The 27,505-nt window shown below is 44.4% G+C and overlaps 3 protein-coding genes across 7 annotated transcripts; 1 reads left to right on the top strand and 2 right to left on the bottom strand.

Moving 5' to 3' along the window:
* Positions 1 to 468: 468 nt before the first annotated feature.
* LOC101164419 (hydroxycarboxylic acid receptor 3-like) lies at positions 469 to 1,725 on the bottom strand. Its single transcript, XM_004074627.4, has one exon. It carries the CDS (start codon positions 1,572 to 1,574, stop codon positions 594 to 596), a length of 981 nt encoding a protein of 326 aa, XP_004074675.1. The 5' UTR covers positions 1,575 to 1,725; the 3' UTR covers positions 469 to 593.
* Positions 1,726 to 1,866: 141 nt separating this feature from the next.
* Positions 1,867 to 8,414, bottom strand: denr (density-regulated protein). Of its 5 annotated transcripts, none has more exons than XM_004074481.5 (8): positions 8,232 to 8,414; positions 6,354 to 6,451; positions 6,248 to 6,267; positions 6,086 to 6,170; positions 4,442 to 4,525; positions 4,001 to 4,117; positions 3,776 to 3,915; positions 1,867 to 2,181 (listed from the first exon to the last, which is right to left on the bottom strand). In XM_004074481.5, exons 2-8 carry the CDS (start codon positions 6,439 to 6,441, stop codon positions 2,137 to 2,139), a joined length of 579 nt encoding a protein of 192 aa, XP_004074529.1. In that variant the 5' UTR covers positions 6,442 to 6,451; positions 8,232 to 8,414; the 3' UTR covers positions 1,867 to 2,136. The 5 variants fall into 5 exon arrangements, with proteins under 5 accessions (XP_004074529.1, XP_020563104.1, XP_078812192.1 ...); XM_020707445.3 differs by having other exon boundaries at positions 4,442 to 4,522; XM_078956066.1 differs by having other exon boundaries at positions 4,442 to 4,533; positions 6,088 to 6,170.
* A 452-nt stretch (positions 8,415 to 8,866) lies between these two features.
* Positions 8,867 to 27,475, top strand: ccdc62 (coiled-coil domain containing 62). Its single transcript, XM_004074480.5, has 13 exons — positions 8,867 to 9,202; positions 10,567 to 10,607; positions 10,720 to 10,839; positions 11,005 to 11,197; positions 12,198 to 12,364; positions 12,485 to 12,586; positions 12,662 to 12,833; positions 13,945 to 14,046; positions 22,515 to 22,603; positions 24,070 to 24,158; positions 25,393 to 25,492; positions 26,868 to 27,029; positions 27,144 to 27,475. The coding sequence occupies exons 1-13, from the start codon at positions 9,145 to 9,147 to the stop codon at positions 27,201 to 27,203; spliced, it is 1,455 nt and encodes a 484-aa protein (XP_004074528.1). The 5' UTR covers positions 8,867 to 9,144; the 3' UTR covers positions 27,204 to 27,475.
* Positions 27,476 to 27,505: the final 30 nt, after the last annotated feature.

Below are 27,505 nucleotides of genomic sequence, written 5' to 3'. Positions count from 1 at the left end.
TTAAATTAATATTTACTGTGGAGAAAAAGCATTTTAAAAAAAGAGTAACAGTGAAGTTTTCTTTAGATGTCATTTTCTTTGTGAATCTGAGAAGGATTTCATCAAAGAAACTCCCAGATCCGTGTCACGTTTGCTTTATTTCCGGCTGTTTATGCAGCACTGGTGATCTACTGAGACTACAGAGACTAATTTAGCAGCAGAGGAACAAACTGCGTCCCAACAGGAGAGTAAAAAGCAGCGGTTCAGTGAGTCGGCCTCTTTTTGGGTTCATAAAAGTCTTCACCAAAAAAATAACTGGTCTGCAATATGTTTTTGATTTAAATGCTTGGTATGAAAAAGTAAAAATTCTGAAATCATAAAGTTTCCCTAATCATATGTCTTAAATAAAAATGTGTCAGCATCAATACCACTGTGTTTGATAAACCATTTTTTAAATCTTTTGGTTTTTACTAATTCAGTGTATTTATTTCTCCTGGTGACTCGGCTTTTCATCATTTTTACGTCATGAACAGTTTCATAAATTAACTGTTTCCTTCTAAAAATCACTTCTTTTCCTGCGTCTCAAACTCACATCGGCCTCATTTTTTCGATTTTTAGATCCTCCTGCCTTCAACAGTGGAAATGTTCTCGAGAGCTTCCGGCCTGTCGGAGCGTCGCAGCACCTTGTTCAGAACCTTCCGGAAGGTTCCGCTGAAAACCGGACTGGAGAAGTAGTACACGATGGGGTTGAGGACGCTGTTGAAGTAGGTGAAGCACACAGACGTGTAGAACGCCAGGTTGGCCTCCTCGAAGTGCCGGCACTGGTCGTACCACAGCTTGAGGACCCACACGGCGACGCGAGACACGGTGCTGGGGAAAAAGCAGGTGATGAAGATGAGGGCGACGGCCAGGACGAACTGCACGGCCCGCTTGACCTTCCCCTGCCTGTCCAGGGTCTTGTTGTTCAGCTGCAGGGTGATCCTGGCGGTGCAGAAGGCCACGATGGCGGAGGGCAGGAAAAACTGGAGGACATAGAAGGCGTTGTGCCAGGTGGAGAGCGGCGTGTAGCCCATGCAGATGTTGAAGCTCTCGCACTGCGTCCGGTTGCCGCTGTGGAAGAAGTGCTGGTCTGCCAGGAGGTAACCCGTCGCGAGGAAAATCAAGAACCAGAGGCCCAGCGACACCCACAGAGCATACCCCAGACCCAGACGGTTGACCCGGTTCAGAGGGTGGACGATCTTCAAGTAGCGGTCGGCGGCGACGGCTGTGAGGAAGAAGATCCCAGCCGCGCGGTTGGCCGCCAGCAGGAAGAGGAGGATGCGGCACGCGGCGTCGCCGTAGATCCAGTTCTTCCCTCGCAGGTAGTAGTCCGCCCTGAAGGGCAAGCAGAAGAGGACGATGGAGTCTGCGACGGCCAGGTGAGTCAGGTAGACGGTGTTGGGCTTCCACTCGTCCATGTGGAAGACGAACATCCACAGCGCCACGAAGTTCCCCAGCAGCCCCAGCACGAACTCCAGGATCAGGACGGGAGGCAGGACCCGGTCCAGGACGGGGGCCTCGAAGGCGCAGCAGACGTCAGGGCGCGACTGGTTCATGCCGGGAGCGGCTGCCTCGAAACGGGTCGGTAAAGAGGCGGTGTAGCCGCCGCACCGCAACAAACCCGTGTTTGCTCTTCATGCAAACAAAAGCATCTGCTGCTCCTCATCTGTGGGGAAGGGCTGTTGACCCAAAGGAGCGGAAACAGCCGTAAACCTTATCCGACGTGGCGAGCACCTTCATTAAAACTCTATTACACAGGGAAATGGCTGCACTCCCGGGAGGGCAGGAAAAACAAGCGGCCAGAAGAAGAGGAACCCTCGTCTGAGGGGAAGGAACACCGGAGAGAAGTCATGAGGCGAAAGACGGAAATTTATTAGCCTACAGTTTTGCTTGAGTGAAGAACATTTGTGAAGGACTCTGGTCAAACCACACCTTTGGCAAACAAGAGAAAGCAGCTAGGAACTAAAAAAAAAAAAAAAATGCCAAGTGAGAGTCCAAGTCCGCAGCTTTGTATGTACAGTAAATAAAATAGGTATAAAATGACTGAACGTGTACGTTTGGCCGGGCCGCTGCTGTCGACAGGTCACATCCGCTGCTGTAAAAGTGCATATTTGGTCTTCACTTCTTCACTTCACCCAGATCATCGATGCTGTCGTCGTCCACCTGAAACCGAGAGAAAAAATAAATCAGATGTCTGAGCTTCTGCCGGCCCGGCAGGGGCTCGATACGTCCACGTTTCAAGAAAGACTCTGGGTTTTGTCTGTAAAAAGCAGATTTATTTTTCTTGGAAGTTGAAGACTCTCCTCCTTTTTCTCAATAATAATAATAATAATAATAATAATGCATTTTATTTGAATCGCCTTTCTTGCCACTCAAGGAAACTGTACATTACAGAAAATACAATAAATACATAAAATCAAGACAATAAAATCAGCCAACGGATGGATGGGCAATCATAGCAGAAAGGCAGATTTAAAGAGGTGAGTTTGGAGTCTGGGTTTACAGACGGGCAGTGAGTCAACGATACGGAGGTCCAGGGGGGAGAGAGCTCCATAGTAGGGGGGGCCGAGCGGCTGAAGGCTCCGCTCCCCATGGTGGCCAGACGGATGGGGGGGGGTACAGAGAGCTGCAGGGACGAGGACGACTGTAGAGAGCGGGAGGAAGTGTAGATATGGAGAAGATCAGATAAATAAGATGGAGCCAGGTTATGGACAGCTTTGAAGTCAAAAGAAGAAGTTTAAATTATATTGTGAGTTTGATTAGGAGCCAGTGGAGTTGCTGAAGGGGGGGGGGGGGTACGGTGGATGAGAGCGACTGAATTTTGGACCAGTTGGAGTAAACCAAGGAGAAGAGCATTACAGTAATCAAGGCGTGAAGTGACCAGACTATGAACGAAAAAGGAAGTTGAGTGGATAGTGAGGGGGGGGGGGGGGGGCAAAGACGATTTAGTCAGTGGAAAATAGGCGGACCGAGTAATTCTGTTAATGTAGCGTGTAAAGGAGACTGAACTATTAAGAATGACAGCCAGACTCTTTACCTGAGGGGAGGGGGAACTAAAGCAGAGTCAGTGGAGAGCGTGTAATGTGGAACTTTTGAAACGGTGGATTTAGAGGCAACAAGTAATAGTTCTGTTTTATCACTATTAAGTTTAACAAAGTATTGAGTGAACTAGTTTTTAATTTCAAGTAAGCAGGAGGTTAAGGGGAGGAGGGTGGGATAGAGAGGAATTGGGTTTGCTGGAGAGGTAGAGCTGGGTGTCATCCGCATAGAATGAAAGTTGATATTGAATTTACAGGAGATGTTACCAAGTGGAAGGAGGCAAGTGATAAATAAGAGAGAACCGAGAACAGAGCCTTGGGGAACACCGGAAGAGAGAGATGAGGAATTTTAGCTGAATGAACTGAGTGGCTCCCTTTGGGTTTTTATTAACGTAGTTAGCTTTGGATTTAGCCATCAGAGATGTTTTACCACAGGTGACTGAGGGGAATGGACTTGGAACTGGACTGGAGTCAAGTAATAGATGGGTGTGTGGGACAGAATCCAGAAGTTTTTCAAAATAAAAGTTCCTTTAGAATGAAAAATTAAATAAAAAACCAAAGGTACCTCTTTTTGTCTGCAGCCCCACACCAAGTGACTCATGGACCGCTGCTCATGCAGGCGGAAAATGACTCAACTTCAAGACTCCACACGCGGAATTTGTTGTAAAAAAAAGTATAAAACGTTGGACTGACAGCTTGATTTACGACAGCGGTCTCACCTCAGGCCACTTCTCCTGGATGACGTCGATGATATCGTCTGTAAAATCTCCCTGAATGATGATTTCATCCTCCGCTGTGACTGAGGCACCACAGGAGAACTTCTGCGCGAAGAACCGCTGAGCCTCCTTAAGATCGATGTCTGCAAACCCGGAAAGTTCAGCATTGAGCTCGGAGCTGCAAAAAAACAAAATCAAAACGAAAAAAAAAAAAACTGCAAAACTCACCGAACGTCGCCAGGCCGCAAACCCGCGTCACGTATTTCTTCTTGGCTCTGGGGATTTTTGCTATTGTGACTTTCTGAGGCACCGCCTTCTTTTTCTGTTTGATCTGGCCCCTCCCACCTAAGAGGTGAAAGAAGAGTCAGAGTCACCTGAACATTTGAAGATGGACACACACGAAAGTGTATCCAAAAGGATTTATTTTTTAGAACTGGAGGAGCAGATTCTTACGGAGCCCCTAAAGGGACATTGAGAACGGGGGAAAGAAAACAATTGAAGTAAAATAAATAAATAAATAAAAAAACTAACTGGTGCTCACCAGTGAGTAATGGGGGCACACAAGATACCAGTTAGTAATTACCAGGCTGTTTTTTTTAAACTTAAACTTTTTTCTCCCTTCAATGTCCCTTTAGGGGCTCCATAGTTTCTTCATATTTGGCGACGTGCCTCTTTTTTGCTTCTTCTTCTCCTCTTCTTCACCAGCAGGGGGAGCTTCTCCAGTGCCGGACTCCTGCTTGGGGGCTTTTGCTGCTGGACCAGTGGAGCACAAGAGGAAGAGGACGACATTAAAACCCACGGTGACCCTATTCCGATAGGAGCCAGATTTACTGTTAACAGACTTTCTCCAGGTGTGGCAGGACTGATCCTGACATCCCAGATGGAGTACAACTTCACATTTTGTTTTATTTTGTGATAAAACACAGTTTATGGATACCACAGGGATCCCCTCAACCGTTTTAAACGTATCTGTGGCTCAGAGATTCGGAATTTGCAACTAGTAAAGAAAAAGTGAAGGACTTGGTCTTTAATGTACAAATTGTAATAGCCATTTAAAAACAAGAAATTAATTACAATTTAAAGCTACGAAAAGGTGCGTCAGTCAATAAAATCAAGAGATGACAATGACAAAGGAGTGTTAAACTGATCATCAATGCCTAAGTGGCGTTAATTACCCCACCCCATCCCCTTTTGACCAGTCCTCACTCGACTTCCCCCCCTCTGACAAGGTAATTTATTTTTAAAAACAACACTTTTTTTCAAAATGGTGGCTTTTCTGTTAGTTTTATCTCCATAGCAACCATTTATTTTCTGGTTGTCTGGTTTGGCAAACAGGTTTATGTCATTTTTTTTAGAGGAATCTGTTAAAAGAATTTTTTGGATTTCTTTGGCATCCGAGTTTTTTTTTTTTTTTTTGTTTGCTTGTTTTCTTTAATCACGCTCAAATTTCTGATGTGTTTATATGGTAAGTTATGCTGTTTTGTTCAGCTTATTCCAGGAATTCAAAGAGAAAGTATTCCGGTAAAAAATACGAGAGAAAAACTGGAACGCCACTTTTGGCGTTTAAAAATCCACAACTTTTAAATCAAACATTTTTTCCCCAAGTAGCTTCCCAATGATGCTTCAGGAGTCAGGAGGCGATGAATTGGAATTACCCAAGAGGAGTTTAAATTGATAGGCGGGTCTAAAGGTGATTTCTCTTTTTACATTCAAGATGGTGGCCTTTTCCTGAGGTCAGAGGTCAACGCAACTTTGGTCGTGGTGCTTTCAGCTGAGTTTCAGGCTTGCTGTCCAGACCAACACCTGGATCAAGTGGGTTCCAGAGTGGTATGGAACGGAAGCAGGAGAGCGGCCACTCTAGCAGTAGAAACTCTGCCGTTTGCAGATGACACGATCGTCTTTTCCTCATCAGCCCTCAACCTCCAGCTCAGTGTGGGAAGGGTGAGAACCAGCACCTCCGAGTCTGAGGCCTCTTCCCTGTTAGGATGGAGTCGGGACACGTCTGCTCTGACGGACGGATGCATCCGCATCGCTGGAGTATGAAGACAGCCTGAGGACAGCCATGAGCTGTGGAACAAAGCTGCATCTGTCCTCCACACTGAGGACAGGAAAACTACTCCATCAGCTTCTAACGAAAGCACAATGGCGTTTTGACCAGAAGAGTCCTCCAGAAGGGGAAGAGGAGGAGAGCGGAGGTCCAGGTTTCCTTACAGCCTCCACAACTCAGACCCGAATAAGCAGTAAACGGACGAAGTTCCACTTTGTCATTATATCAACATTATGGGAGAAATGGAGATCTTGGGAGAAACTTACCAACAGTCATCCTGGCAAAAACGTCGGGAAAATTCTTCTCTAGCCACTGCCTGCACTTGGCCGGCTCGGGCATGTACTCGCAGTACTGTGCAGAAGAACACAGATGGTTTGACGCCACGTCTGTCAGGGAAAAACACGAGCGCCGCATAAACGGAAACTCACCTCTGTTGGTAAGGAACAAACTGCAGGAAGAAAGGGGAAGCGGGATCAAAACCTCCAAGTAAACTCTGAGAAAAGCTGCGATAAATAAAAGCTCTTTGGACCGTACCTCCACAGTAAAGAACTTTCAGGGGGTACTTTGAATCCGGGTCAGCTGTTCCATGTTCTGACCCAGGTTCCATTTCAGTAGTAGCCATGACTAATTATCTGCAGAGAAAACAAATGCTAAAATTAGTCTGGAAAGCTATTGACTCAAAGAAAAATACTTTGTAAGTCTTCAAATCCTGACTTTGTGTGTTCAAATGTCAGTTCACCTTCAAAGAATCTCAATCAATAACCCAAATTAAAAGGAAAACAGTGTTCATACGCTTTTAAGATGAGTTGAAGACCCACTTTTAGGAAAATTCGGTTTTTAAAAAGTTCTTGTGGAATTTCTCTGATGACGACGGACTTAAAGAAAATAATTTCATTTCTGACTATTTAATAATGAAATTATGAATCAGATGAAAAAAAAGACGTTTTTATATTTTGTTTACGGATCACAAGCTCTGCTCCATTCTGATGAATCCACCTGCAGACAAATAGATCCGTGAACGTCTTTGTTTTCCTCGTCTAAAATGGAAACTGGATCTAATGTACGGCTGGATAGCTCTGATGTTGGTCGCCATTTTTGTTGCACCAGTAATGCTAGCTTGGGTTTGTGAGGGGCTGTAAGCTAGCGGGAGAGTGTCAACAATGGGATGATGGGATATCAGTGGAGGCTTCCTTCTAGGACCAACAGTCCCCGCCCACAACTCAAAGGGGAATTTCTAATGAACTCCTGCCGCTCTGCGAAATTTTTTTCAATTCAATTTTATTTGCATAGCCCAAATTCACAACAACAGTCGTCTCAATGGGCTTCGTGCCGGTAATTGTAAAGTGAACATACAATCAAAAGGATCATAAAAGCATAGAATTCAATTGGAGAATACTAAACTAGTACTAATACTAGATGAAAATATAGTTGGAGTAGGATTTTAAGGCAAAGAGATTCCCAACCAAGTATTGAAGATGGACATATTATTTGGAAAATACTTTATTTCGATTTGATTAGAATCTTGATTTTTGCTTAACTGGAAGTAAGTGGTGATTTCTCCAGAGTATGCTAAATTTCTGAAATCCTGTTTTTGAGGGTTTTATGAGCTGGAACCATAAATGAGGTAAAAATAAACACTTAGAGGGCCCTGACGCTATATTCTATGAAAGTAGATTTTTTTTTTGGTAATAGAATAATGAAGATAAATATACTTTGCCACGATATTCTCATTTTGTGGTGAGAAGGGACAGTATGTCTCACTACAGCTAACATTTATTATACAGGTGCTTAAAGTTTGATTATTTAACCTTTAAGAATATTGTTAGATATGAAGTCAGAATGTACTAACCTGTACATTCTGGAAGGATTATTTTCAAAATCATCTAACAGGAAAACAATATTCTTTCCTGTAATTATGGAGAAACCTCTTCACAATTAATGCTATTGCTAGCAGCCTCTTAGGACTCCTACCTTTGGAATTAAAGATTAAACACGGGGAATCCAAACAATTCAAAAACCATCTGCCACGTGAAATGGGTCTTTTTCCTTTACTGGGAGTTTTGTAATTTAACTTAAGGCCGAAGTAGACCAACCTTATGCAAAAAAAAGCTAGCCTGAGCGCGCAAAAACGTCGTCGTGATGGTGTTTTTGTCTGTGTTTTCAAAGAAATCTGACAAGAAAAGAAGTAAAACGAACACAAACTCATCTTGTGTACTTTTCCTGACTCAACTGCGTCGACTACAACGCAAACCCTAGTGAAATGAGAGCCCTTAGAGACCGCTTCCAGAGGCTCCCATTCACCACTTGATTACCCAGCTGTCACCGTTAGCCTAGCTTAGCGCGACGATCTTACCCAGAAGTCTGCGCGCATAAAACACATTTTACACTGAAAAGAAACACCCATCAACCTACCTCACACAGTTTTATCTAGATTTCCCGTATTTTCCCGAATAGGCCTCGTTGCATTATTAACTGTAGTTTGATTATTTAGTACAACATTCTCAATGTAAAAGGTTTGGCTCGCGTACTGTCAGCACGCCTCGCGGAGCTTCGTGGTTGAGTTATTACAGCGCTGGAAGTGCTGCAGCGCCACCTGGTGCTTCGGAGGTTAACTCATTTGCCTATAAACTAAAAAAATGCTAACTTGCAGGTGTCATTATTTATTAATGTTTTGTTACAAACTTTTTATTTCAGAAAATTAAAACAGATTGACAGATTTTATGTCATTTTTTGTTTATTGTTGGAGAACCTCACCTTGCTCAGAGTTGAAAATGATCTTTTGCAGATAACAGTGAACAGAAATGTTAATTATGGGTATTGTCCCTGTTCAAATCATTGTTTATAAAAAATCCAGTGCTGCTCAGCAGGTGAGGCCGGGTCAAATCCGGTCGGTGTAATTTTGAAGTATTTTTGTAGTAATGGTTTTAAGAAACACGGGGTTACCATTGGTGTAAAGATCACTTTTCTATTTTCATCATTCATTTTTTTACTTCATTTTGGAAGAAGTGTTCTCTTATTTCGAAAATAAATGTTTTGTTTCCGCTGATGACGTCAAACGTTCTTTTTTTTTTTAAATCTCCATGAAATTGTCTTTTCTTCTTTTCCCTTTTTTTCGTGACTCTTTTAGAAAATCAAGTGAAGATGAGCAGCTGGAGCCGGTGAAGGACAAATAACTTCATTCTTTGCTGTGGGAAGTTTTTTAACATAGTTGGACTATTTAGAAAAGTATTTTAAATAGTTGAAACAAGAGCGGGAAGGAAGGCTGGATGTGAGGTCGCACGCGGACGCTGAATTCGGTGAAAAAGAGGGAAAACGGACGGAAGTGATGGCTGACAGAGGAAAACCTTCAGAAGGAAAGGCAGTCCGCTCCCTCTGGTCAAAGGGTAAAACAGTTTCTATCGGGTTAGTTATGAATGTTGACTGTATATCACAGAGGTCTGCAATCTCTAACACTAAGAGACATTTGGTCCAGTTTTTAACCCAGTTCAACCTCAGTGTTTGGAAAAATACACTTCATTTATGTCTTTGTGGCATTAAAGCCCTCATTTATAACGTGTAGCTTTGAAACATTCACAACAACTTATTTATCACGGTCATTTGTTTTTCCTCTAACTTTAACTTGACAGCAGTAACGTTCAAGTTCCTTTCAAATTAAAGCACATCCGGTGTCAAATGTCCTGGTGCAAAAATATGAGAAGATCAAACATGGTGACTTTGGGGTTTCTTCATCCTTTTTTCCTTATATTGGCAAAATTAAACTGGACAACCTCTGTGTAGAACCCCTTTTAAAAAGATCTAAACATGTAAATGTAATTATACAGTTTAGAACAGCAACTACACACTGTTGTGCAGCAGATGATAACAATTTGAGCTTTTAGCTCATTCTAAGAATAAATCAGTTGATTAAACACTTTACTATCATTCCTGAACCACAAACCCATCACTTATTTCAAATTGTTTGCAGTTTTCATCAAAATCAAAAGGCCACGATGCAGGAATAATAGAGTTACTAGTGGCTCCAGAGCCTCAGGTTGCAGACCTGTGGTATATGAGAACTGGACTGAGTGACCCCGCCCCTCGCGTTCCAAACAGGAAGTAGCCGCTGGCTCCAAGAAGCCCAAATCCCCTAGACTTCTATAGAGAATTAATCAACTGTTACCGTTCTCAGTCATTCTATTGGTCAGACTGAACATTCTTGTTTTTTCACTTTTAAGTGGACTCCCAACAAGCTCACGCCTGATTGGCGAGAGTGGTTGCCATAGGAACGTTGACTCAGACCCACTCAAACCAATCACTGCTTTACTGATAATTTCCGGCTCCGACACGGTGGCGCCACTATTGTAAAATCGCTGCTGAAATGGACGCAGGTTGCTGAAGGTGGAAGTAACAATTTTCTATGGATGACATCACATTTAGTCACTCAGGGGTCAGAGCCAGCATTTCTATGGCAACCAGTCAGAAGTGAGCTTGTTGGAGGGCACACCCCTACCACTCTTAAGCAGCTACACATAATCTGTCAATCAAATGTTTTGGCCGTGGGGGGCCAGCAGGCTCCGCCTACTTTTAGTTCTCAATAGAAGTCTAAAAGATTTTGGCTTCTGGGAGCCAGCTGGAACTTGTTATTTGGAACGGCAAAGGGGAGGGGCCACTCAGTTCACTTCCTAAGATAAACAGTCCAAGGTTTTGAAGAACAGCTCTGATGGGGGAGGAGCTTCAGAAACTGACCATCCAGTCATGACTGTTTCAGACGTCGCCGCTCAGCTTTGGCACAGCACTCCTGTCAAACAGGTCAGTGACTCTCTCCTCAAACTGGAAGAGGTCTGAAGTTTCAAACATTTCTCCAGGGGCCTTAAAAACATTTGAATTCAATATCTTAATTTGCACAAACATACTTTTTCAGAGGAGCGTTGGGTCCGGTCAGCCGTCAGGGCCGATGGACAGAAGTACAAACCCTGGGTTCAGAGGCTCTTCTTTGGATCCACCGGACTCTCACAGTCTTTATAGTTTGCAAGAAACAAAGGTAAGATCAGACCTGACTGCATATCAGTCAAACATTTCAGGCTGATTCAGATCTGCTGACTTTATCTGACCTGGTTTGCTAAGAATTTGAGTTGAGATGACTAAAAGACAAAACCAATTCCTTGATTTTACTCTGAAACTGTCCTGTTTCTTTTGGGTCCCAAAGCTCCCCGTGAACGATCTGAGCGGCTCCACCATCCAGAGGCAGAGGAGGGAGATCCAGCTGCTGATGGAGGAGCTGAAGGACAGAGAGGTGGAGCTGAACGCCATGGCAACCTCCCATCACAAACAGCATCAGGTCTGGGAACAAGACCGGCAGACGGTGCGGATGTTAGAGCAGAGGTGTGCACGACTACATGGTGAGGGTTCCAATTCCACCCCAACGTCATCGTGTTTGTACTGTCTTTTAGGCCGTAGTGCCAACCGTCGTTAGGGGTGGATACGGGTTGTCTGGGGGTGGATAAACGGTCACGCAGGTGTCCCGCACATAATATATCAAGGTCGTAGTGCTCTTGATGAACCCATAGAGAGAAAAAGGTTCTTGCACATTTTGTTCTAAGGACATGCAGCAGGCAACAGGTTGTAGTGAGCACTTATACAGCACATAAGGGTGAGACACAGGCATGTTGTATGTGTTTTGTAACTTATGGGCACTTGCATATCATGTGCACACCTTGTGCAAGCGCATTTTCCCCTTGGTCAGTAAAGAGCCAGTATTCGCACCTTACTTAACAACTAGAGTGTGGCGTAAGTACACTGCACAAAAGCATCATAAGTGTGTGCAACTTCCATTAACCTTACAAATACACCTCAATACCTCACACACGACGATGGTACGTTCCATTTTTGTGACGTCGCCTTGAGGTGTACGAGCCAAGGGGACGGCAAGACCTGCGCTCCTCTTGAAGCTTCCCACCGGTGTTGGGAGTGTACGTTCAACCCAATAAAAAGTCTATCTAAACACGTGCAAATGTGCGTTTTGAGCTTCACCTGCGGTTCCGGTGTTGTTAAAAACAAGTTTCTACGACTGTTTTTGGCCTCTGCGCACAAAACGTGAAGCCATTGCCAGTCAAACCAGGTTGAACTTTGATTTGGTGGTGACGTCTGGATGGCGTCCTTTTTAATTCAGGGAAGGTCATCATTCGTCTTGTAAACCCGTTTTGTCCCTTTCTGGGTCACGGGGCTAACAGAGCCTATCCCGGTCACTCGTGGGTAACCAGGTCGCCAGTCTGTCGCAGGGCAACAAATCACACACCCATGCATGAATCTATGTAGCATGCACGGGGAGAACATGCAAACTCCACTGAGAATCCTCTCCTCCCTTGTTGAAGTTCTTTTTGCTCTTCCGTGTTGGCACAGAGGAGGTGCAGAAACGGAACGAGCTGATCGGAGCCGTGACCACGCGCATGCTGGCCGTGGAAAGCCGAGAAGAGGAGGCCCAGAAGGAGCTGAGCGCGGCCAGGCAGCAGCTCTGTGGTCTCCAGCAGGAGCAGAGGGTCATCAGAGACAGATGTCGGGACTGTGAGGTAGCGGCTCCAATCGACCCTCTGAGGTTTTTCTCTCCAACGCATCGGCCGTAGACATTTCTTTTGTCAGATGGGTTGATGTCAACAGCATCAGCAACAGTTCTTCTGCTCATATTCCAGGAGAAGAACCAGAGTCTCAGCTCCACCGTCACGGCGCTGTCCACCCAGGTGGGCTCCCTGCAGGCCAGAGAGGAGGAGCTGAGCTCCATGCTCAGACTGAAGGTGACCGGATGAGACCTTCGGTTGGGATCCGTCTGAAGCTCCCATGTGCGTCTGAGTGGTGTTTTTATCCGCCAGGAGAAAGATGCGACGGAGGCCGCGGCCCAGATCCTGAGCCTCTCTGGACGCCTTCGAGACGTGGAGGCGCTCCTGACAGAGAGCCGCTCGCAGGAGAGCAGACTCCTGAGAGACATGGACGACCACAAACGGCGTTCCAAAGAAGCCAAACACGAAGCCTCATGGCTCAAAGGTACCCGACTCCCGTCTCCGTGGTGTAACAGATAGTGGAGCCGGTTTGGTTGATATTTCAGACAAATTGGGCATTTTTTTGGCACAAGAACCAAATTTGGCATGAATGTACGGACACAACCAGAATGCTCACACAGGGCGCCGGATAATAAGGAGGATTTCCTATTGTTGGAGATTATGGCGGGATATTTATGCCAACACGTTGCAAACAAAACATTCTAAGTAGCAAATGATAGTATTAAATATTTGCTTTCAAATACTTTATCTGTGCTTTAAATTTGTTTTTCTTCTCAAAATTTTTTTTGCTTAAGATATTAGGAAAAATATTTTTGCGTTGTTTTCCTATTTTTGGTCTCGTAAGTTTCAGTTTAGCGTGACAAAGCTGCCATCAAACAGCTGCTGATTGGTCCGGATTCTAACCAATCAGGGGTCTCTGTCTGGCGTTGTGCTCAGAGGCAGACATGGACTTTGTATCGGTTCAGTTCGAACGGGAATCTGCCGTTTTCAACCATTCAGGGGCGTTTCTTTCAGAGTAAAACCCAGAATACATACAAAAAGTACATTTTTGAAAGCAAGAATAAAAATTGAAAGCAAACATAAAAGTATTTGAAAGCCAAAATTTAATATTTTCATTTGCAACGTAGAAAGTTTTGTTTGCAACGTGGTGGCATAAATATTACTCCATAGGAGATTTCAAGGATTTCCAAACTGCAGTAAGGGTCACTTACTCTTCAGTTTCTAGCTGAGGTGCACCAACTACAGTAAAACACACGGGGCATTATTATTTTTCCCCCACTACTACATGTGCTGCTTTGAAATGATCCTACATGGTACTAGGGGGGCTTTTATTTTGAAAGGAACTCATATCAACCTCTTTCAAAAGGTATAAACGTAAAAAAAAGTGTAATTTCTCTATATGTTTATAATTTATTGACACCAAAAACAATACTTTATTTGTATTTATCATAATAGAAAGAATAACATAAATACTAATCAGTTTGATCTTTCTAAAGACTTAAGACCTGAGCTAAACAAACCCTTTATATTCTTAGATTTGAAGTCTGGATTGAGATCAGAGTGATGGTTAGAGTGTTTCTTGCACATGTGAACAGATCAGGTGCAGCAGCAGGCGGTGCAGAGCAGCACGCAGAGAGAGGAGATCATCCGACTGAAGCAGGAGCTGCAGCTTCTTCACAGAGACGTGGCTCTCAGCGGTAAACAAACCCAGTCCTGACTCCTGTGATGCGTCTGTCGTCTAAAGTCAGCTGCAGGTCTGACTCCGGGTTTGCACACAAAGTTTATGGGGACTTTGCTTCTACTGTGTGGTAGAACAATAGTTATGATATTAATGGAACATCTAAACTGGGCATTAACCAATAAATCCTTATCAAATGAATAATAAATACACTACATGGTCGAAAAAAGTAACATGGTGGACATTTTATGCTAAAGCAAACCATTACTTTTTTTTTTTTTTTTTTTTTTTTTTAACTTGTCCTGTCCAACAGCTAGGCAGACACATGAGAGCTGAGGGCCTCTTGGGTTGGACATATTTTACTTTAACAAGAGGGGTTATTAATCTTCAGACAAACCAAAGGTATGTCTGAATAAACCCCTTTTGTAATTGAGGCCAAACTTTATTAATTTCAAACATGTCTGAAAATCTTTGGTGTTGGACCGGACGGAAAAGGAAAGAGGGGAAGAAGAAAGAGGGACGTTAGAGAGAGGGGGGGTAGGGGGTGATAATAGGAGGGGAAGGGGGATAAGACCATGAAGCAGCATAAAGCAACAAGTTTACTGGTTGTTAATCATTATGGTAAGGTTCAAATGTAAAAAAAAAAAAAAAAAAAAAAAGGGCGGAGCCTGTCCACACACACACTCAAATGTTATAAACACACCTGTTAGTTGCAAAAATGTCCACCTGTCGACATGTACACAAAACAGATAGTGTTCACACGCATACTTATGCCTTAAAACCAACTAGTGTGAAATATTTCAGTCATTCAGTCTGTTGAGCCAACACCTGTGCTCAGGTGAGTGTTTATGTTCTTCTAAAATGGATGGTGGAACGTGAAAAGAAGGAGGGAGAGTGCCCAGCCATCCCCACCCCAAGACCCCCACCGCACCAGCAGCGGCAGCCGGATTCCCCCCAACACCACACGGGAACCGGCAGGGAACAACCGCCGCCCGGGCGACCAAGCCCGCCACCCAGGCCAGGGCCAGCAGGGCCGCCGCAAGGCCCCCAGAGCCAGAGAGCAGGGAGGCATGGAGGGAAAGAGGGCGCCGCCCCAGCCCAACCAGGAGAGCAGCCCCCCCGCCGCGCCGGGAGAACCCAACGCAGGGCCCCACCGGAGAAGGACGCCCACAGCCCCAGACGAGCACCCCACCACCACCCAGGAGTTCCGGGCATCCCCCCGCCCCAACCCCAGGTACGGGCCAGGACCCCCCAAGGGAGACCCACTCCGCACTCCAGGCAGCCATCCGCCCGGCCCACGGTTGGTCCAGGGAGGAGCGAGGCAGGGGCCCGCCGCCCCCGCCCAGGAGGGGGGAACCCCGGGGAAAAAAGAGGGCCCACAAGGGGTGTTGTAAATATGGCCCGACCAGGCTCGGCCACAGTTGGAAATTTGGCGGGGCCCAGCACTCAGGAGCAAGGACCAGAACCCACCCCCCCAGGGACACGAACACCCCCGGCTCAGATGTAATGTGAACCCCCCCACCGCGCGGAGAGAGCACCGCCGGGCCCAGGAAGCCAGCACCCGGGGACACAGCCGCCGTTGCAAAGGGGCCCGTACCCCCCACCAGGGAAGAGGCAGGGGACAGATGGTCCTAGGTCCCACCTTCCTTGCAAAATGTGTGTGCGTGTATGTGTGTTTGAGAGAGTGTGTGTGTGCATGTGTGTGTGTTTATGTTGGGATGTATATATTGAGGGGGGAGGGGTGTGTGTACTAAGGGGGGTGCGATTAAAATTGGCGGGTAGGGTGCTAGGAGGACATCCGCTGCTTGCTGGCAGTGATGTCCAAGCACCCCCCCTACCAAGGGCCCTACATGTCTAAGGTGCAAATAAAACCGAAAGAGGGGGGGCCCACTCCATACGGCAACCACAGGAGGGGGGTCACTGCCTACTAAACCCCCCCCCCCAAGGCTCATCGCAGGCTAAGCCCCCCACCCCCTCACCCTATTATGAGGTTATATGAGGAAGGGGGTAAGTTGGGGACAGATGATAGACTGTCCCCCGGTGGTCAAACAGCCGTCCCCCGCCCCCCCCCCCCCCCCCAGCAAGGGGGCCAGGCCCACCCAGCCCCGGGGCCCCACCCCCGGAGGCGCAGACACCCCAGGCCCAGCACCACCACCCCCACACAGAGAGAGGGGAGCCAGAAAGCGCCGGCCCCCCCCGGAGCAAGCCCAGGCCCCCACCCCCAAACGCCGGCCCTAGAAGAGCTCTGGTCAGGCCTCGACGGGACCGAGGCAGCCAACCGGCCGGGGAAACCGCCGATGGCCTCAGCGGAGACCCCGACCCGTCAACCCCCCCTGCCCCGTACCAATAGTAGCCCCCCCCCTCCCCCAGAATGCCCCCCCACAGGACAGGGCCGACAAGACCCCCATCCCACCCCACCCCCAGACCCCGCAGCCGAAGCGGATGACACCCAGAGCGACCGGGGGCCCCAAGAGGGTTGTCCCGTCCCGCCCCAGAGCCAGGGAAGGGCCGATCCCAGCCCCAGGTGTAGACGGGAAGCCCATCCAGCGCCGGTGGGCCCCCCCCCCGAGCAGCGCCCCCCGCCAACCCCCCCCAGCACAGGCAAAGGGACCACCCCCCCAAGCCAAGCCAGACCACCACCCCACCCCCCCCACCACGCACCCCCACACCCAAGCCCAGAGGACCACGCAGCGCCCCAGGCCGCCCCACCCAGGCGCCGGACCCGACCCCCCGACCAACGGAGCCCCCACCACCCCCGGCCAGGCACCGGAGGCCCCGACCCCCACCCCGGCCCACGGCAGAAGGGCAAGGAGCAGCGACGACCATGCCCCCCCCACCCCCTAAGTCACGGAGTTAGCTATGGGAGACCAGAGAGACCGAATTCTTTCAAAGTTACTTGAACTTTGGGCTGACATTTTTTCCAAGCTGATATGATCAAGCAGCAGATTTCTGTGTTGACTTATATTTATATTTTTTTTGCTTTTCCAATTTATTAAAATAGTTTTTTTAGCAATGCAAAGAGTTATGAAAATGATAGAGCCTAATCCTCCTTCTACATCGATGGCACTCATGTCACCAAGCACACAAAGTGACGGTGAAGCTGTGATTGAAACCTTAAGCCAGACTGATAGATCGGCACATACCTGCTGCCAGAGAGCCTGGACAGGCGTGCAGAACCATAGTGCATGCATGTAATTGTCGGGTAGATTACTGTCACAGTGCTGACAAATGTCTGAGTTACTGAGACCCATCTTGAACATCCTCTGTCCAGTGTAGTAAATTCTGTGAAGAGTTTTGAAATGGATTAGCTGCAGATTTGGATTTTTTGTCATTTTAAAGGTGTTTAGACAAAGTTCTGACCAAAAACTTTCATCTGTGCTGATGCTCAAATCCGCATCCCATTTTGTTGTCGGAAGTGAAATATTGTTATCTAAATTACATAAAAGTTTGTATATTTTGGAGAGAGTTTTATTCATTGATAAATTGATCAGAGTGGTAACTACATCTGGTAGCTTTAAATCGTTGTCTCTGTATTTAAACTTTTTAGTAATAATTGATTTAAGTTGCTGATATTCCAAGAAGTTATATATTCCATGTTTGTCTTGAAGTTCCTGGGGAGTTATGAATCTTCTATCAATAATTATGTGCTCTAGTTGTTTTATGCCCCCTGCTTGCCAAGCTGGGAAGTGGATAATTTTTTTGTTTATGAGGATGTCTGGGTTGTTCCAGATGGGTGTCATTTTGCACGGTTGAATTGATGATTTTGATATTTTGAGAAATTCCCACCAGGCTGTTAAAGTGGCATTTATATTAATACTTTTGAAACAATCCTGTTTTTTAACTATTTGACTAATAAATGGAAGATCTGACAGGTTGATCTTTCCACATAACGCCTGTTCCAAGTCTAACCATGAGTTGGTTTCTGGATTATTTTTTAACCATTTTAAGATGTATTGTAATCTATTTGCAAGAAAGTAATTGTGGAAGTTAGGTAATTCTAATCCTCCACAGCTTTTTGCAGATTTTAAAGTTTTTAGACTAATTCTTGCAGGTTTATTGTTCCATAGAAAGCTTGATATGGATGAGTCTAATGTTTTGAACCATTTTAATGGCGGTTGTGTGGGAATCATTGAGAAGAGATAATTAACTTTGGGTAAGATTTTCATTTTAACCGTGGCTACCTTGCCCATAAGGGACAAAGGCAGGTTGGTCCAGCGTGTTAGGTCGTCCTGTATGTTTTTCAGTAATGGGGTGTAGTTTAGCAGCACCAGTTCTGATATTTTGGGGGAAAAATAAATACCTAGATATTTTATATTGCCTGATTTAACTGGTATTGTGAGTCCTTGCTCCGCATTACTGTTCAGTGGTAATAAAACAGATTTATTCCAATTAATGGAATAGTCTGATATAGAAGAGAATTCATTAATGATTGTTGCCGTTTCATTTACAGAATGTATATTACTTAAAAACAGTAATATGTCATCTGCATAGAGACTAATTTTATGATGGCTGTGTTTGGTTTTAATTCCTTTAATACTCTCATTCTGTCTTATTGCTGCAGCTAGAGGCTCGATAAATATTGCAAAAAGAGAGGGGGAGAGTGGGCAACCCTGTCTAGTTCCTCTTCCAAGAAAAAACCTGTTGGAAGTCTGTTTATTAGTTCTAACTGATGCATTGGGGTTGTGATATAATATTTTGATCCAATTGATGAATGATTCTCCAAACCCAAACTTATGGAGGGCAGCAATGAGGAACTTCCAATTTACTCTATCAAAGGCTTTTTCAGCATCCAGTGATAGTATAGTCATTTCCTGGTTTTTGATGGTGGCAAAGTCTATTATGTTAACGAGTCTGCGGACATTGTCATCCGAGTGTCTGCCTTTGATGAATCCAGTTTGATCAAAGTCAATTATGTGAGGAGTGACTTTTTCTATTCTCTGTGCTAGTGCTTTGCAGATAATTTTTACATCTGCATTAATTAAAGAAATAGGGCGATAGCTTGAAGGACTCGTGGGGTCTTTGTCTGGTTTTAGAAGAAGGATAATGTTGGCAGAGTTCATGTTAGGTGGTAGAGATTGGCTTTCATTGATAAATTTTACCGTTTTATAAAACGTTGGTGCCAGTTGTTCCCAGAATTCCTTATAAAACTCTGCAGGAAAGCCGTCGGGTCCTGGTGCTTTGCTGTTAGGCATAAGTAACAGAGCTTCATGAAGCTCAGACAACGAGAGCGGAGAGTCTAAATTTGTGATTTGATCTTCGTTTAACCTGGGCAGGTTTATATTGTTGAGAAATGAGTTGATGCTTTGTTCTGATGGATTGATCTGTGGAGTGTATAAGTTTTGATAAAAGTCTTTAAACGCATTATTAATTTTTACCGGGTCATGGGTGACATTCCCTGTTTGGTCCATAATCGAAGTGATTGTTGATTTTTCTTTATTAATTTTAAGCTGATTAGCTAGAAATTTGCCAGATTTATTTGAGTTTTCATATCTTTCCAGTCGAAGCCTTTGTATCTGGAATTGTGTTTGTTTATTGATGATGTCATTTAACTGCAGCTTTAAATTTTTCAGGTCCCCCAGTATGTGTTCCTGTGCAGAAGCAGCATAAGCAGTCTCCAGAGTTTTTATTTTATTTCCTAATTCTAATAAATCTGCTTTCTCCTTGCGTTTTTTATGCGTTGAATAAGAGATGATTTTCCCTCTCATGACTGCTTTTGCTGCTTCCCAAAGAATACTTGGTGATATTTCAGAAGTATCGTTGAATTCTAAGAAGGTTGCCCACTCTTTTTTAAAGAATTCAATAAATTCCTGGTCTTTTAACAGAGACGTATTAAACCTCCAGGTTGAACCCGAGGGTCTGGGTACTTCCCTTGAAATAGTAACAGAAACTGGTGCATGGTCACTGATAATAATTGGATGAATGTTGGAACTTTTAATTTCTTTCAAAAGGGAGTTACTGACTAATAAATAATCTAAACGAGATTGTGAATGGTGAACTGGAGAAAAAAAGGTGAACCCCTTAGTGCTTGGATGACATGAGCGCCAAGCGTCGCAGAGACCCAGATCATTCATGTACTGCTTTAGAATACTTGCAGACTGCCATGTACGCTGGTTTGCTGCTGTGCTGAGTCTGTCAAGTTCAGGGTCCAAAACAAGGTTGACGTCTCCTCCTATAATGATTGTGGAGTCAGAGTGAACTGAGAGTGAGGTGAAGAATCTGTGAAAGAAGGAAGAGTCGTCAACATTAGGACCATAGATGCTGGCGATGCAAAAGTCTTTATTCTGAATGGATATATTAATGATTACAAATCTGCCTTCTGGGTCAGTAACTGTATCCTTATGAGTAAATGTAACATTTTTATTAATCAAAACTGCAACCCCTCTTTGTTTGGAGTTGAAACTGGCAGAATACATAGCTGGATACTGGGAACAGCACAGGAGATGACCAGCTGATAAAGATAAATGGGTCTCCTGCAGCAGAGCTATATCTGCTTTAAGATCATTCAGGTGATTTAACACTTTCAATCTCTTTGGCCCAGAACCAAGTCCACGCACATTCCAGCTAACGATGTTAAGACTGTTCATAGCTGTTCTAACCGGGAGAGTGCAAGGCTAAATAGTGCGTGTGCCCGTCCGTGTGCGCGTGCCCGCTGTGCGTACCTGCTACACTGACAAGCGCTATGCGTTGTGGGTGAACGTGTCTTGGCTATGAGCTGCATGTTATGTGCGTCCTGTGTGAGCCTAAGTGAGGTTTTTGCAGTTTATCAACGTGTGTGTGCGGGATCGCGTGAGCATGCTCTTATGTGCGCTAGTATGCGCGCGCGCCCGTTCCGTGCATAAATAAATACTCACCGTGGTTGCGTTGACTTTACCTGATTCACATATGAGGAGATGGGAAGGGGGGGGGGACAAGAGAAAAGAGAGAGGGAAAGAGAAAAAACAAAAACAACGAAACAACAACAGAAACATGAATGTGAGAGAAAGAAAAAACACTTTTCCTGAGAGGTGTGGATTATTGATGATCCGATTATTTCCTAGTTAAATAAGTTTGCGGGTTTCTTCTGGGCAGCGCAGATGTCAGTGCGCCTCTGAAAGCCTTCAGCACAGCCAGGGTGTTACCTCTGGGTCCCGGAACAGCTTGCCATTCACAAAAAGTTTATCAACGGCAACCACCGCGCGTGCTCCAGCAGACAGGTGCTTCCTCCTCAGCGGGAAGAGGATTTTCCGCCGGCGGAGGATCTCGCCTGGAAACTGATCATTCACGCTGTATTGTGTGTCTTTCAGCTCTCGCCCTCTGCTTTTTACCAGCACCTTTTGTTTATAATGTTCAAATTTAGCAACAATAGGACGGGGACGCTGATTGTCCGGCCTCTTTCCTCCGAGCCGGTGAACCCTGTGGAAGGAGATCTTCTGGACTTCTTCCTTGGGGAGTTTCAGGTGGACCTCTATAAAGGACTTAACAATGTTCTCCGGGACTTCCCCTGCCTCTTCTGGAATCCCTGCGAACACTAGATTGTCCCTCATGCTCCTCGCCTGAAGATCCAGGAGGGTTTCCTTGATGGATCGGTTTTCCTCAGAGAGACGGGCGGTGTCGTGGCCCAAGATCTTCACGGTCTCTCTGAGGGCCTGGTTCTCCGCTGCGAGCTCCTGCACCTGCTGTTGGCTGAACTCCAGAGACTCTCGCAGACCTTGGAATTCCTTATGGAGGATCTCCAGCAGATTTAAACGGCAATCAAGGCTGGAGAGCCTTTTATCAATTGAATCCAGGATATCACTCATGTTGCTGCCTGGGGAGGAGGCAGCCCCCGGGGAGTCTTCGGGACGGTTGCGTTTGGTGGACGGAGTGGCGGTGTTGGATTTCTTCATGAGGCAGGTATTGAAACACTCGTCGATGTAATTCTCCAGATCCTCCAGGTCCTCCAGGTCATCCAGGCTGGCAAATGCTTGACAAACTTTTTCAGATTTTTATTTTTTAAACTTTCTGGATTATTTAAATATGGCGGTGTAATTAAATAAATCAAAAATGTTTGTTCACAACTTACGCGCCGCCAAGTAAACTCACCACACTCCTCTCGTCGGCTCTCGCGATACTACAGCATCACGTGCTCCCTCCCAAACCATTACTACTAGTGTGGGGAACAACCAGCTAATACAAAGTGACCACCAATGTGCACACATTAACCCTTATTTTATAAAAAACTAAACTATCTTTTTTCCAACTGTAAAAAAGGCAACAGGGTCAGAACGTTATGCTTTATCCCATCAGGAAACGGCTCTAAAACAGAGAAAATCAGAAAAAAACCGTACAGACTGTGTGTCTTAATGAGGCGTTTCCTTCCCAAAACATTGATCCATTCAGAGAAAAGACAGAACTGTTTTTAGAGGGACTTTTGTCAGATTATCAAGGTGGACAGGTGGATATGGGACTCACGGAACAGGTCCTTCTCTGCCTAAATCTGAAGGGAACTGTTGTGCCTGTTTTCACCAGGAGAGGGCGACAGCTGGAAAGATGAGCTGCTGGATCTGTGCCGGTCCAAACAGGAGCGCATCATGGCAGAACTCCACTGCCTCAGGCAGGTAACCCATTAACAGAAGACGCACGAAAACACACTATCAGAAACAATCAGCTTCCTAATTCACTTTAAAACAAAGGAGATGTCCCGCATCAGGCCACAGGGCGGCTTCCTCATTCCTCATTCCCGTGTCTGAGGGGAAATTCTGGTTCAGCAGCATTTTTCCTGCCTGCAGGTCTTCTGCTGCTCCAGTCTGTGTCACGGACAGAGGCGGTTAAAAGTTAGCTCAACTCATTTTGGATGGCTTAGATATTGTTTTGATTTTACTCTAAACTTTCTGAAAAAGAAAGTCAACGTTGTTCAAAAGTTTCAGTTAAAATCATCCATTATTATCCCGTCATGACACATTCATGAAGAAAACATCTGATTTGTTCCTAAAAAAAAACACCTTTGACAGGTTTGAGCACCACAGTCAGGAAATGTTCCCAAAAGATTCTCCTTGCACAAACCAAAAGCAGCCTACGGAGCCCCCAAAGGGACATTCAAGAAGAAAAATTAAAGTAATTAAAAAAAAGGTGTGTTGCTAACTGGTGCCCACCTGTAGCAGGTGGGAACCAGTTCCTTCTGCGCACCTGTTAGTAACTGGTGCCCACCTGTAGCAGGTGGGCACCAGTTCCTACCTGCTACATGTGTACCAGTTACTAACAGGTGCGCAGTAGGAACTGGTTCCCACCAGTTAGTAACTGGTTCCCACCTGCTGGTTCCCACCAGTTACTAACTGGTGCGGACCAGTTCCTACTGCGCACCTGTTAGTAACTGGTGCACACCTGTAGCAGGTGGGAACCAGTTACTAACTGGTGCACACCAGTTAGTAACAGGTGCGTGGGAACCAGTTCCGACCTGCTACATGTGAACCAGTTCCTACTGCATACCTGTTAGTTACTGGTGCACACCTGTAGCAGGTGGGAACCAGTTCCCACCTGCTACATGTGAACCAGTTCCTACTGCATACCTGTTAGTAACTGGTGCACACCTGTAGCAGGTGGGAACCAGTTACTAACTGGTGCGAACCAGTTCCTACTACGCACCTGTTAGTAACTGGTGCACACCTGTAGCAGGTGGGAACCAGTTACTAACTGGTGCGAACCAGTTCCTACTACGCACCTGTTAGTAACTGGTGCACACCTGTAGCAGGTGGGAACCAGTTACTAACTGGTGCGAACCAGTTCCTACTACGCACCTGTTAGTAACTGGTGCACACCTGTAGCAGGTGGGAACCAGTTACTAACTGGTGCGAACCAGTTCCTACTACGCACCTGTTAGTAACTGGTGCACACCTGTTAGTTGTCTGTTTTTTTTGTTGAAATTTTTTTTTTTTTAATTGTCCTGTCCAACAGCTGGGCAGACAGATGAGAGCTGAAGGCCTCTTGTGTTGGACATATTTTACTTTAACTCTATTTGAATTTTTTTTCTCCTTCAATATTTTTTAGGGGCTCCGTAACAACATTTTTTTTTGTTTGCATTGTCCAGGTGTGTGAAAATCAGAGGCAGGAGCTGCAGCTTCTACATCTGAACCAGGGAAGAGCTCCCGAAGCTCTGAGGCAGAAGACCAGTGAGAGGTGAAGCAAAACGGCAGACGGCGTGAGGTTTCACGCTACACAGTAACCCGCAGATGAAGCAAATTCTCTTTTAGGTTGAAATAACCTCAACTAGCATCCAGATGAGAAGACGATTAAGACGCAACTATGTCTGAAGAGTTTTTAGAATAAAATGCATCCAAAGTCAAAACATTCAAATGATTTCTGCTATAAATTTTGGCTTTTGTTTTTTTTAAGTCCACAGCTAAAATCAGAGGAAGCTTTAAATCCTTTGTGTTTTTTTCTGCATCCACCTTATTTAGCTAATAATGCATTTGATCTGCAGGAACGGCTTATTGATTTCCTTTTCATAAAATCCTGTGATCGTTCTTGATTTGCTGCTTTTTTGTGTCAAATGCTTGAGGTAATTTTAGCATCTATAGCGGTTCAGCTTTTTAAAAAAAAAACTGCTTTTAACGAGTTCTTGTGGCATTTCCTGATGATGACGGGCAAATACTATATTTGACGTCATACGTTTATTTTAATTAGTTTAGAACAGACGTTTTTTTAACAGTACGGTAAATTTAACTTTTTATTTATATTTTCAATGCTTTTCTCGATACTCTTTTAGTTTGTTTAGCTGATAAAACCTGTAACGGAGCTACGTTTAGCAGCTTATTGTCATTTATTGTTGGCATTCTGCAGCATTTATAATGTTTTTTAATTGATGTAGCACTTTAATCAACAGTTTCATGATTTAATTTGAGCATTTAAGTACTCTTCAGCGATGTTTTATGTCTTTATTTTTAGCTTCCATTAACAAATTTTGTTTTTAGTTTCCATTTGAAAGTTTTAACTTTGTTCTTTTAGCTCTCTGAACCTTTTTAGCCAAGATAACTTTAGGTTTTTGTGAGCTTTGTTTTCAGCATCTCTTAAATGAAATTAAACTGAAACGGGCACACTTTGACTCGGAAAGTAGAAAAAAAGCCTTTTTATAGATAACCTTTGCCATTCTATGGAGAAAAATCCACAAACAAGGAAAGAAATACGTTTATTGTCTTTACATAAAAACTTACAATTAAAAATTAAAGTAAATCAGTCATTAATGGGTCCTTTAACATTCCATTCTTTCACCTCAAACACAGATTTTGTGAAGAAACTTAAGACATTTCATCGGTTATTTTTACAAATGAGCTCTTCTAAAAATTTTAAAACGAGTAAAAGTTTGAAAGCATGACAATATAATTGACAGAAGTAACATGTTTTTGTGTCCCAGCCTCGGGGAGCCGACGTGTAAATGTGTAAACCATCAGTCGCCTTCATCGCTGGGAGGGAAAACGCCTCCACCTGTGCAGGATCCTCCTTACCTGACACAGGTGAGACACAAAATCCCCGTCACAACTCACTCTAAACGTTTGATAGGAGTTTTAGAAAAACTGAAACATTTAAGTCATTTGTGATCTGATAAAAGGGTCAGAACCATAAACCTAAAGATTTGTATCATTGTCTTTTACTGTGCATGTAGATGTGCTTTTATTGTGGAAAAACCCAAATCCTTCATTAAAGATGATCACTCTGTTGTGTCGTTGACACTTTGAGACGCTGCATGTGGTGAAAGTAGGCTGACACGGAGAGCTAATTTGTTAAAAAGCTTAAAAAATAGAAATCAGAAGATCCTGTTTGGTTTAAATTGAATTATTATTACTTGTATTTTTGTGTATTTATTGTATTTTTGTGTATTTGTTTATATACATTGACTAATATGTGAAAAGTATAGTGATAGGTTTAAATAAACTTTTCAAACATGTATTTTTTTGTGTTCAGTCTGACTTTATTTATTTTGTGTTTTATTTTATTGGACTATGTTTTATTGTTCTACACGTTTGAAATAAATCTCAAAATTGAAGACAGGGTAGACGACAAAGTAAGAATTTAATTTGTTTCGCTGTATAAATACTTTTACTCTTACATCTAATTCAGACGTTTTTTTAACATTAAATCGTTTTTTCTGAGTTTACTCAACTTTTAGCAAAGTAATTATTTTATTTGTGGACCTGTCTCCTTTTTGGAAGATTTAAAAACTCAAAACAGAAAAAGTGAAGAAAAAAATAGGTGGAAAAAGCTGCTTTCTGGAAATTCACTCATTTTCACATCTTTTATGCACATTTTGCTGATTTTCCATGTATGAAATTTCAATGTACGTCATACGTGTTTCTTGCCTGTCGACGTGCTCAGAAGTCCGTTGAGGATTTCAGGCGACGGGTCCTTATGTTCATTCATTTTTGAGCTGTTACGTAGTTTACACGCAATTGTTTCGTAAATCGTCCACAATTGTGCGTGATTTTTTGCAAAATGAATACGTGGATTTGTGTCTTTCCACGACCGTTCCACGCTCGTCTAACGTCTTTTCACGCATGAACCACCGATGTATAACTTTTATAGTGTGTGCACGGCTCAGAGATCATGTTCCAATTATGTAATTAATGCATGAATCACTAATGAATTGCATATAAACAGCACAATAATCGCGCACGAGTCATGTTCTACGTTTGTTTACGTGTTCTTTGCGTGGTTTCTTCTGGTTTTAGCGTGGTTCTTTTGTTATACATCTGTGAACATTTCACGTAAAGACAACACATTTTCCACGTATATTCATGTATGACCAATTTATATTTGTCCAATATGTGCAAAACATACAAAACGACTGTGACACGACCTTTAAATTGAAGTTTTATTTGTGCGTCCCGTCAGGGAGGAGGTCATCTGTCCGGATCTTCTCTGCAGCGGCTGATGGACGAACTCCTGGTTTCTTCGGAGAAAACCGACTCCGCTGGTGATGGCGGAACCGTTCAACCACGTCACCCGGAAGGGTTTCCGTGGCGTCAGCAGCAGCCAAACGCCTCCCGGGTCCAGGTAGAGCGGTTTCATGAGGACTTTCTGTTTTCACAGGGTGTGGCATGGAGGCTGGAAGGTGCTGTGGTTTGGGGTGTCAAAAGATGCAACTGGTTTTTGTTTTCACCCCAACAGGCGAGTCCAACTCCACCCGAAGCCTGCCCTTGTCCCAGTTCGGCGCCGTGGACGGCGTGAACACGGGAACGCCGGACCTTTCCGTGGTGTTTTCCCGAAGTGACATTCAGGGACCCTGTACTGCGGGAAAAAACCTAAACAGATGTAGCTTAATGAAGACATTTTACAAAAAAAGAAATGTTGTTGTAACGTTATAAAGTTTTTATTGATATTTTCTGCATATACATCATTATTTTATTCTGATACCGACTAACATGGACAAAGAGGCCATTTTTAAACCTCTTTGAAAGCTTTATTTTACATTGAAGGTGGCATAAACCAGTCTTACAGGACGGAGGAGTGGCGTGTCGTCTTTCCAGTTT

This window comes from Oryzias latipes, chromosome 12, assembly GCF_053564925.1.
Source record: "Oryzias latipes strain Hd-rR chromosome 12, Olatipes_Hd-rR_3.1".
NCBI classification, from domain to species: Eukaryota; Metazoa; Chordata; class Actinopteri; order Beloniformes; family Adrianichthyidae; genus Oryzias; species Oryzias latipes.
This window is presented reverse-complemented; position numbering and strand designations above follow the sequence as displayed.

Coding starts and splice junctions, on each gene's coding strand:
- LOC101164419 (XM_004074627.4), bottom strand. CDS start 1,574: ATGAACCAGTCGCGCCCTGACGTCTGCTGCGCCTTCGAGGCCCCCGTC.
- denr (XM_078956066.1), bottom strand. CDS start 6,441: ATGGCTACTACTGAAATGGAACCTGGGTCAGAACATGGAACAGCTGAC. Junction 4,534..6,087: donor GTTTTTGCCAGGATGACTGT/TGGTAAGTTTCT, acceptor CTTGTGCTCCAC/TGGTCCAGCAGCAAAAGCCC. Junction 2,182..3,775: donor TCCAGGAGAAGTGGCCTGAG/GTGAGACCGCTG, acceptor TCTCGGTTTCAG/GTGGACGACGACAGCATCGA.
- ccdc62 (XM_004074480.5), top strand. CDS start 9,145: ATGGCTGACAGAGGAAAACCTTCAGAAGGAAAGGCAGTCCGCTCCCTC. Junction 22,604..24,069: donor AACTCCACTGCCTCAGGCAG/GTAACCCATTAA, acceptor TGCATTGTCCAG/GTGTGTGAAAATCAGAGGCA. Junction 24,159..25,392: donor AGGCAGAAGACCAGTGAGAG/GTGAAGCAAAAC, acceptor TTTGTGTCCCAG/CCTCGGGGAGCCGACGTGTA.